Genomic DNA, 9,624 nt, shown 5'->3' on the forward strand with positions numbered 1-9,624 from the left:
AAAAGATTATAAATTATACAAAAATCTTTATCTGATCGCGATGATAGCAATAACAATAATAATAATATTTACCAAACTGTCTAAAATTTTTTAATATAATTTTGATTCTTTTGTGTCAAATTTATTTATCTTATTGCTGCCAAAAGGTGACTTAAATAATTTCAAGCAGATTTATAATAAAAGCCTTTTGCCATTTCAAATGAAAATTTAGAGAAAAAGAGCAAAACTATTTTATTCAGACTGCTCAGAGTATTTCATTAGAAAATTGATTAATGTGATGCATTAAAGTATCCAAAACTAGAATTTGTACTGAAGCTGAAATCTCTATAGTTGGTTCATCTCGAAATTGTAGTCTAGCCCCATTCTGGTGTCTCGTTTGGAACTGTTTGCCAAATCAAGCAGAGAATCCTGTACCAGGGGTAAAAAGCCCCCAATCCGAATTGAAAACAAACCATGTGTCATCAGAAACTCATTTATTCATTATGTACATAATGCAACATGTTTTATGTTTGCATCCAAATTCATTTGCATTGGCAATTACATGTCAAAATCAAATCAAGATGTATTTTCCAGAGATGATATTACATGACAAATATTGATATCCAGTTTACAGGGAAAATTTTGAATCCAAAAACTTCCAAGAAACTAAATGTTTGATGATGTGTACATCATCATTTTGATTGAATTATTCCATTCTGTTTTTTCCTTTAAGTTTAATATGGTTTCACTCATCTTCTTAGCAGACTTTGTCAGTGTTTACAAAGATTTCGTACCAACCACGTGAAGGTGCAAAATAATCCATTGATCTAGGGGCTACTGGACAGTATGATGGCAACTAACCTGAAAGTATATAATGAAGAGGGAATTAGGATCTTTGCAAGCTACACCTACATTTTTAACAAACACAAAACAACAAAATTTAAGTCAAACGACAACTGGACAACCAATAAAATTAATCTTATATAATAACCGGCCGACTGTGGGTAACCGCCAACCGCAATGCTTCATGACTGAGCCAATCTACTAAACTTATTGGATGGGTTTTTTTGGTTCTGAGAATAATACTTACAATTCAGGAAAAGTTCTGCACACGTGCAAGGCATCGAAGTGTATCCACCAAAGAATTGTTGCCCACAAGATGGAGAGAAATGGAACTGTACAGCCAATTTCCATTTGGAAGAGAACTAAAACAAAATCATAAAACAAAAGAAAGTCCGAAAAGATTCATTCTGACATCAAAAATCTTGAAGTAACAGACGAAGTGATTTCATGTAAAATATGCTATATTTCGTATTCTATCTAATACATCATTCAGGCAAAAAGTAAGTACAAAGAATAAAAGTTACTATTTATAAAAGTCATGGTAAAAATCGTAAAAATGTTATCAATAAAAAGGCAATTAAAATGTAAAATTGGCTAAGTATAATGATCCCAAGTGACTGATGATGAAAAGAAACTAATCTCGAGAGAAACTAAACAAAGAAAAGAAGGCTACGAAAACAAATATAACTCTCTCGAGGCTTTCAGGCCACTATTCAAAATTGGTGTATGTCTTTTAATATATAAAGCCTCTTTGATGAGCAAAATACTCCAATTGTTTGCGGAGTCGATAATTTTTGTATTGTCTTTGACCAAATTGATGTAATACAATCTTTCATCCCCACGAGTAACGTTGTCAATATCAAAAAGCAACATTGTTCTTAGATAATTTAATTGGTTGCATTCTCTTAAGTGATCGAAAATGGCACTATCCTTTCTTGTTGCATGTTCAACACAGCGTTCATGTAAATTCCTTTCAGTTTTCCAATATACGCGGCGGAGCAACCAGGACAACAAAAGCGATATACAACATTAGCTTTGTAATCATCAGGGGTTTTGTCTTTGTTGTTTGTAAAGAAATTAACTTTGGTCGTAGAAAATGACGTTTTAAAGTGTAATCTTTTGTCAGGGCGAATGCATCTTTTTAATTTATTATTTTAATTTATTTTGCCTTAAGTGGTTGTGCGTGCCACCTTTTAGTCCTTTTGCCATATTTCCTTGCGTAAATTTGTCGTCCACTTTTGGTTTTCAGATTTTCACGAAAAAGGTGCAAATTATGGTCCACAGCAGCCAGGTACATCCGGTCAGTATAATACTGAAATTCAAATGCGTTACGTTTAGGAGCGTATTTGAGCATCATGCTGTTGAAATTCTCAATTGGGCCAGTGTGTCTATGAAAGAAAAACAAATCATGACTTTAAATTCAGTTTCAGAATTTACTCCCAGTGAGTTCCTTTTCATCATTTTAATGCAAGGATTATATAAGCGGAAATTGGGGGAGAGGCTTGGAAAATCTGTGAAGTTTCAAAGCGATCTTTCTGATATGGACAAGATGGATTACCTAAAATAGTAAAATTAGATCCTCACCTGAATCGTGTGTAGAACTTTAAATGATTTACAAAAGTACGATCCAATGCGATCTTTCTCAGCAATTCCATAGCTTTAGAATCTTTGGCCAAGGGAGTTTTCTTTTCGTCATCTTTATGAAGTTCTCCATGGGAGCATTCACCTGTTGCCCATACGTGCTCACCACATACATGGTGCAGGACACCAAGCCACATATCCTAAAATATAAAAATTGAAATCTAGTTAGATATCAAATCCATGAAAATTTTCTAAAATGTTGCTGTAAAACTTTTTGCGGGAAGAAAACTTAAATTCCATTGGCTGCTGCAATGTATAAAACAGAAATGTAGTCCAGGTTTTTGGTCAAAATGCGTAACGTCAGCAGAGGGGGGGGGTCTTCCTATGTAAGGGAGTCTTGACTCCTCCAGAGACTATGAACAGTCAAAAACTTTTAAAAACAACTTCAACCTTCTAAAAATTGTTGTCACACCATCCCAAGTCAAATATCTGAGTAAACCTACCGGGTGATGTACATTTTCCTATGAAAGTAAATCAAAATAAAATTCGAATTGAAACGAGTAAATTACCTTTAATTTGTCCAAGTCAGTGTTGCAGTTTTGACAACAGTGCCAGAAATGATTGACAATAGGCTCGGCCCAAACTGATAACGGTTCACCTTCTTTGGTTTTGCCTGCGGCTGAAAGTGCCTTTCGCAGAGACTTGGCTTTGTGCCAGGTGTCCAGAGAGTGAGCTAATTTTGAAAGACTCGGGTATTGATCCTTCAGTTCCCTGACTGCTGTTATAACTGAGGAAGAAGCATCTGTCGTAACTTCAGAGATATGGAGTTTATCTTGTAATTTCTTCAAGAGTCTTACAAGACCCTCTTTTTCCATCCTTGTGGAAATTCCTTCCGTTTCTCTGCAATCAAGTACAGCCAAGTCCACCACTATACTTAAAACATGGTCCATCATTACATAAGTGCAATAGCGCGCACAGTGTCCTGGAGAGTCAGATCTTCCATCACCACTAAGCCCTACGTCATTGTAATCTCCAAGTACTTTCAATATACTTGAATGCATAGAATCCCAGAATTCATGTATTTCAGGAGAGATGAATAGGTTCTGCATTCGATGAAAGGCGTTTCTACCAAGAACATTGACTTTCAATGCTTTGAAGAGTGCATCACATTTGGTCCAGTTATTGCCAGTTAAGACAATACCACTTGAAAGTAGGGGGTCATTCAGATAGATTGGTCGTTTGTCTCTGTAAGCAATTATTTCAGAAGATTCCCATTTCCCATAATGATTTTTGGGACAACTCCATCTCAACGTTTTGCACGTTCCTCTTCCCTTCATCCACATGAAAGAGACTTTCTCGTTGCAAAACCCATCCTCTAGCTGATGTTGACAAACATCCCCACGCAGCTTGACCAATTTCTCCAACGAAACAATTACTCGTTCTTTATCAACATCCAATACTTCATCACCCCCTGTTGAGCATAGGTCATCAAAGCAAGACTGCAATTTATCACGGATATGGGCCAGCATTACCTTCCAGTGGCCGCTTCTGAAAAAAATAAAATTTAAACACAATAAAATTTGTGGCTACAACGAGGGGCCACAACAGTTTGAGCACCCCTCTTATGTAGGGGGATGAGACAAAGAACCGAATGATAATGTATGACAGGTGATAGTTGAGGACATTCTTACAAGTTTAAAAAAAGTACAATATTTTTGCTTAAAATGCAAGCTTTTAAACAAAAAGAGAGCAAATTTCTCTCATTCCAGTGCCACGCAAGCACAAATTTCGATAAATTATATTGACTATACTTTCTCTCTAGATCATAACAATACTTTAAATTAACCTTACCAATAAGATTTATATTTGCATTAATGGATTCATTCATTGATCAACTCATGTCAAGATTTGTGTACGTTGTTTGGTTTATGTTTGCGTCTGTTGGATCATTCATAGATTTATCAATGTCAATAGCTGCAAAAGTTGTTTGGTGGCATGATTCATCTTGCCCCTCAGGTTGGTCCAATACCACGATTGCTTCAGGTAAGATCGTGAAATCAATAGCATCAGTATCATCCATCTCGACATCTGAAGCTTCTCTTTTTGCCGACCTGAATATTGAAACGTATTCAGTATGCTTATTTCTGGTTGAAAGTACTAAAATTGTTTGAGAAATCAATGAGTGGATAAATTTTTCATTTTTAGAGACATTGTTTATGAATGTTAAAAGCCACAATTCTAGTATACCAAGCCATGGGTGGGTGATAGCACAATTTAACACAACAAAATTTACTTACAAGTACTCTTCCAAATTATCAATATCAGAATCTAGTACTTCATCAGAATGTTCACTGGCTGTATCAGTTGCTTCATCTGCAGAATTGTCAGAAACCTCAGATGCAGTCAGAACGTCCTCATTTTCTGAAGCTGTCATTGTTTCTTCAAAAAATTCCAAGCACTGTTTCCTAAAAAATCGAATTGATGAAATTCTAATTCAAGCCAAGCAAAAAAAAAAAAGGGGGAAGACTTTCTTGAATAAATAGTAAAAGATTCAGAAGGGATATTTTTTTATTTTTTGTTTGACACACAAAAGCAAATCTCTTGTTAACAAACCGCTCGAAAAGTCACTAAACTCTCAGAAAGAATGGACAAAACAAAACTTACGCATTTTGACTACCGTGACATTTACTTCCACTGGGTGTTGATTCAAGATGCAGCGATGTACTTCCTGTAAAAAATCAATAACAAAAAATTTCAGACATTTTACTTTAGAGTGTGTCAATAAAATACGCTTTTTTCAATTTTAATAACTTTCTTTTCAAAAAAGCCTTACAAATGATTTTGTAATTTAGAAAAATTAGGTTTGAATAAATGAGGGATCAGAAGCAAAAAAATTCAGATTATATACCTTGAATATTTGGAGTATTAATACTTCCATTGATATGTGCCAAATTACTGCTCAATTCATCATCTTTCGATAAACAAAGGCTATCTGCTTAAGTTTGACTATATTCCCTGAAAAAATGGAAAATCTAATAAATTAAAAAATCGGAAAAAATTGAGGAATCTCATCAATATTAATTTTTTTAAGTTTACTCGATTTGCTACCGTGAGATCAATATTATTTTTTTCCTACAACCAGCCTGTACTTTTGTAACACGACCACACTATCCATGTCAAGTTAACCTGATAACAGATGTTCATAATTTTCTTACGCGCACGGTAAACCTCTAAAGGCACTTGAAAATTATACATCTGAGGAAAATAGTCCTCCCGCGGAAAATTCTACAACAAGAATCTTGTTGTGCGCCGGAAAAATAAAAACTAATACGGCGCCCTATTCATAAACACAATCGCGCAACTTTGTTGTCATTCCCAGTCCTTTTAGACGAACACGGTCCTTACGATTTCGAGATTGCATATTCGTCAGATTGTTTGTTTTTCCACACATCCCTTTAGAGCTTCAGCGTGGTGTGCAGAAAATATTCACAATCTGATCTCAGGTTATGTCAAGTCCACTCGAGATTTCATTTCCAATACTTACCACTTGTTTACGATTTGTAAGGTAGCTTTCAAACCATTTGTTTAGAGGTCCTCTTACTCCATTTGCATACAATTTTCTTACTAAAATTTTGTGATCAACTGTGTCAAATGCTTTAGCAAGATCTAGGAGGATAGTGCAGCAGGTCTTATCATTTTTTAGCTGCAAGTAGATCTCATCCGTTAACTTCAGGACAGCATCATCAGCAGTAGACTTACCTGTTTGGAAGCCAAACTGATTTTGAGAGAGTATTTTTTTATCGATTAAGTATTTTTTAAGTCTGTTGTTGATGGCTTTTTCAAAGATTTTATCAAATAAAGGTAACACAGATATGGGTCTATAATTGATAATGTCATGTTTGTCACCATTGTTTTTGAAAACAGGAGTTACTTTAGCAATTTTAAGTTTTTTCTGGAAAAATGCCTTTTTTACAGATTTATTGATAATAAGTGAAAGTGGTGTACAAATAAGGTCTCCAATTTCTTTGGTGACATCGATTGAAAATTTGTAGAGATCTATGGCTTTTTTTGGATTTAGTTCTTGAATGAGTTCTTGAATTTCATATCCTTTGACCGGTTCAAAAAACATGCTGTGATCTTGATTTTTTAGACCGTTAAGAGGGTCTTCTCCATGTTTCATATTTTTTTAAAGATTTGGTGTGTTCATTGAAGTTTTGGGAGATTTCATGATCAGATGAAATTAGTTTTTTACCTCTTGCCATGATTTGAGGGATCGAGCTTGATGAGTTTCTAGAGAGTAAATGGTTGATTTCTTTCCAAAGGTTTTTAGAGTTATTTTTGAAAGATTCAAATCTGCGTTTTTGATAGTGGAATTTACTCTTTCTAATGTCTTTGTTAATGGTATTCCTGAGTAGCTGATAGTCTTTGAACATTTCTCTGTCTCCGGTCTGGATATAGATAGCCCAAAGTTCTTCTTTTTTTGAGCATTTATTTAGGATGGAGTCAGTCATCCATGGCTTGCATAATAGTTTGTTTTCTTTTCGTGATAACGGTTTGATAGGACAGTGCATGTCAAAGAGAGTAGAAAGTGTATTATGAAAAATATCATACATATTTGATGAATTGTTCATAGTTTTAAGTTTTTCATCAACATTGGTTCTGACAAGGTCTTGACGGAATTCAGAAATATCGAAACCTTTGAAATTCCTTCTAAGTATTTTTTTATTCTTTGTTTTAGATTTTACTGTGGGAAGAATTAAGAAATTTGGTAGGTGGTCTGATACATGGGAGATGAGATTGCCACTAATAAATTCCCCAGAGACATTGTTATGATATATGTTATCGATTAGGGTAGAGTTGAGGTCTTTGTTGAATCTAGTTGGATGGGTAATGTAAGGAAAAAGGTAGTTTTGAAACATCAGTTCAATATGTTCGTTGGTTTCTCTATGCTTGCTTGCTTTGAGTAAGTCTATATTAAAATCACCCATTAACACAATTTGTTTTTTTTCCTTGTTTAGCTTTATCAGAAGTTTTTCTAGTTTTTCGTTAAAAAGTTCGATTTTGTTACTAGGATGTCTGTATATCACTCCTACAATGTAGTCGTTTAAAGCAGATTCCGTTTTTATTTCAATAAATAGAGATTCACATTCAAAATTCTCACCTGATTTTAGTTCTTCTTCCAAGTTTTTTCTTCTTTGGAAAATGATGTCATCTTTAATGTAGGCAATTACCCACCATTTTGGGATGTACCTTCTACAGCTTCAATTGGATGGTAGCCAGGAAGTTTTTGTGGTTCTATTGGGCTTGAGGGTGAATCCCAAGTTTCAGTCAAACCTATAAAATCAAACTTTTAGGGTACTTTGGACAAGATAGTATTGAGTTCATCAAAGTTTTTGTTGTATGAACGAATATTGGTGTGGAAAAAAGAAATGTTTCCATCCTGTTTCAGCATGGAGGACATTAGAACAAACTGATTCCGTAATAGTTAAAATTTATATCAATTTCATTATCTTGGCTTGATGGATCAAAAACTGTGATTTTAGGTAGATACATTTTTAATTCAGAAATTCTTTTATGTAATTTTATTTTAGCTATACGATTAAGATTATGTTCAATTTCATTGGTTAATGTTTCTACATGAAAGTGGTTGTCGTTTAAATTGTGAAATGGGAATCTCAGACAGTCATTGCATGACCAAATGGCACGGTTAATGTTGTTAGGAGATGAAATATTAGCACAATTTTTATGTTTATAAGATTTTGGGTTGTTAAAATTCATTGGTCATTTGATTGGTGTCATATGTTGTGGGAAGAGTTTTAGTGTTTTCTGAAATTTGATAAGCTTTTATATAAAGATACAATAATAGTCATATATAAAAACCTCTATTACATAATTCAGCAATAAAACAAATAAAATAAAGTTTTATTAATAAAGTGACACTTCTGCCATGTAGGTCATTTTGTTATATTTTGTCATTCTCAGAAAAATTTTTTGCTCCTCATCACCTTAAGAATGGGTGAAAAAAAAATCGAAACAAGACGACTGAAAAGTCAAAAATTTCGCCTTGAAAATATGTATTGATAATTATAAATACTGTATATCGATAAATATGAGGTACATGCGCTAATAAAAGTGCTTAAAGGTACCGTCCGGCCAAAATCACTTTCCCCAAAAAAATATTCAACATATTACACTGATAACGAAAAGAAACTTCTTACCTCATACTTTTGGAGCGAGAGCACATAAATGTCTTTTTTCATTTTTTGTAAACTTAATAAATCCTCCTTTCCGTGGTCTTCTTTTCAAAACACCGTAATTCAAGATGGTAGCCCTGTGACGTCAAGAATTGCACAGTTAAAAGGGGTAATCACAGCCGCTTTTGAGAAAAGCAAGGAAAACACAATGTTATAGCGTCGTTTTGGGTTCTTGTTGTACCCCAGTAATTTTTTCCGCCAGATCTTTATTTTTCTTTAATTTGATTATTTCAAAACTCTACAATAATATAAAAGCGTTATAGAAAAAAGAAATAGATATCCTACGTTTTGAAAAATCATTGAAAAATAGGCTACAATCGTATTATATCAGTAGTAAAAAGTAAAGTCTGGAGTCACATAGAGAGAAAAATGGAAGTTTTGGGATTTCAATTTCAACCTTTGAGAAGCAGCAACGAAAAGAAAAAGGCTCCCGAAGAAAAAAAACCTGACCAAGAGAAAATCAAACCATCTCGAGGATCCATTGACATCATGGTGCAAATGTGGAAATTGCAGTGTAATGACGTCGTACGGATTTCTAGAAGAAGCGGAGTGTATTAGTTGTCACGATATTGTTAAGGTGTCAGACCCATACTAGAGGCCCCCCCAGCGGTTTGCGTGATGACGTGATTGGGACTTTTTTCTTGCGTGATGGCGTGATAAGATTTTATTGGCGTGATGGCGTGATCAAGAATTTGGCGTGATGCGTGATAGGGCAAAAATTTGAGGCGTGATGCGTGATTTGGGCTATTTTTCACTATTTTTTGCGTGATGACAAATTTTAGCGGTTTTCGTTATGCGTGATGGAGAAAATTTTTTTGCGTGATGGCGTGATTAGGGGTGCCGCTGGGGGGCCTCATACTACAAACTTGAAGGTGAGCTTTTAGACATACATGATGTCTTCCTATTCATTAAAATGCTATTTCCACGTCATTATTCAACCTCACTGATGCTAATGGATTTCAAATCA

At 34.5% G+C, this 9,624-nt stretch overlaps 2 protein-coding genes across 2 annotated transcripts; both read right to left on the reverse strand.

The window, feature by feature from the left end:
- Window positions 1–1,981: 1,981 nt before the first annotated feature.
- On the reverse strand, window positions 1,982–4,483 carry LOC136817255 (uncharacterized). Its single transcript, XM_067073587.1, has 4 exons — window positions 4,320–4,483; window positions 2,973–3,951; window positions 2,407–2,603; window positions 1,982–2,210 (listed from the first exon to the last, which is right to left on the reverse strand). The coding sequence occupies exons 1-4, from the start codon at window positions 4,481–4,483 to the stop codon at window positions 1,982–1,984; spliced, it is 1,569 nt and encodes a 522-aa protein (XP_066929688.1).
- A 213-nt stretch (window positions 4,484–4,696) lies between these two features.
- LOC136817256 (uncharacterized) lies at window positions 4,697–7,956 on the reverse strand. The gene is made up of 5 exons (XM_067073588.1): window positions 7,875–7,956; window positions 7,654–7,737; window positions 5,312–5,395; window positions 5,068–5,131; window positions 4,697–4,868 (listed from the first exon to the last, which is right to left on the reverse strand). The coding sequence occupies exons 1-5, from the start codon at window positions 7,954–7,956 to the stop codon at window positions 4,697–4,699; spliced, it is 486 nt and encodes a 161-aa protein (XP_066929689.1).
- Window positions 7,957–9,624: the final 1,668 nt, after the last annotated feature.

Source organism: Clytia hemisphaerica, unplaced genomic scaffold, assembly GCF_902728285.1.
Source record: "Clytia hemisphaerica strain Z4C2 unplaced genomic scaffold, Clytia hemisphaerica genome assembly, whole genome shotgun sequence".
Classification (NCBI taxonomy): domain Eukaryota; kingdom Metazoa; phylum Cnidaria; class Hydrozoa; order Leptothecata; family Clytiidae; genus Clytia; species Clytia hemisphaerica.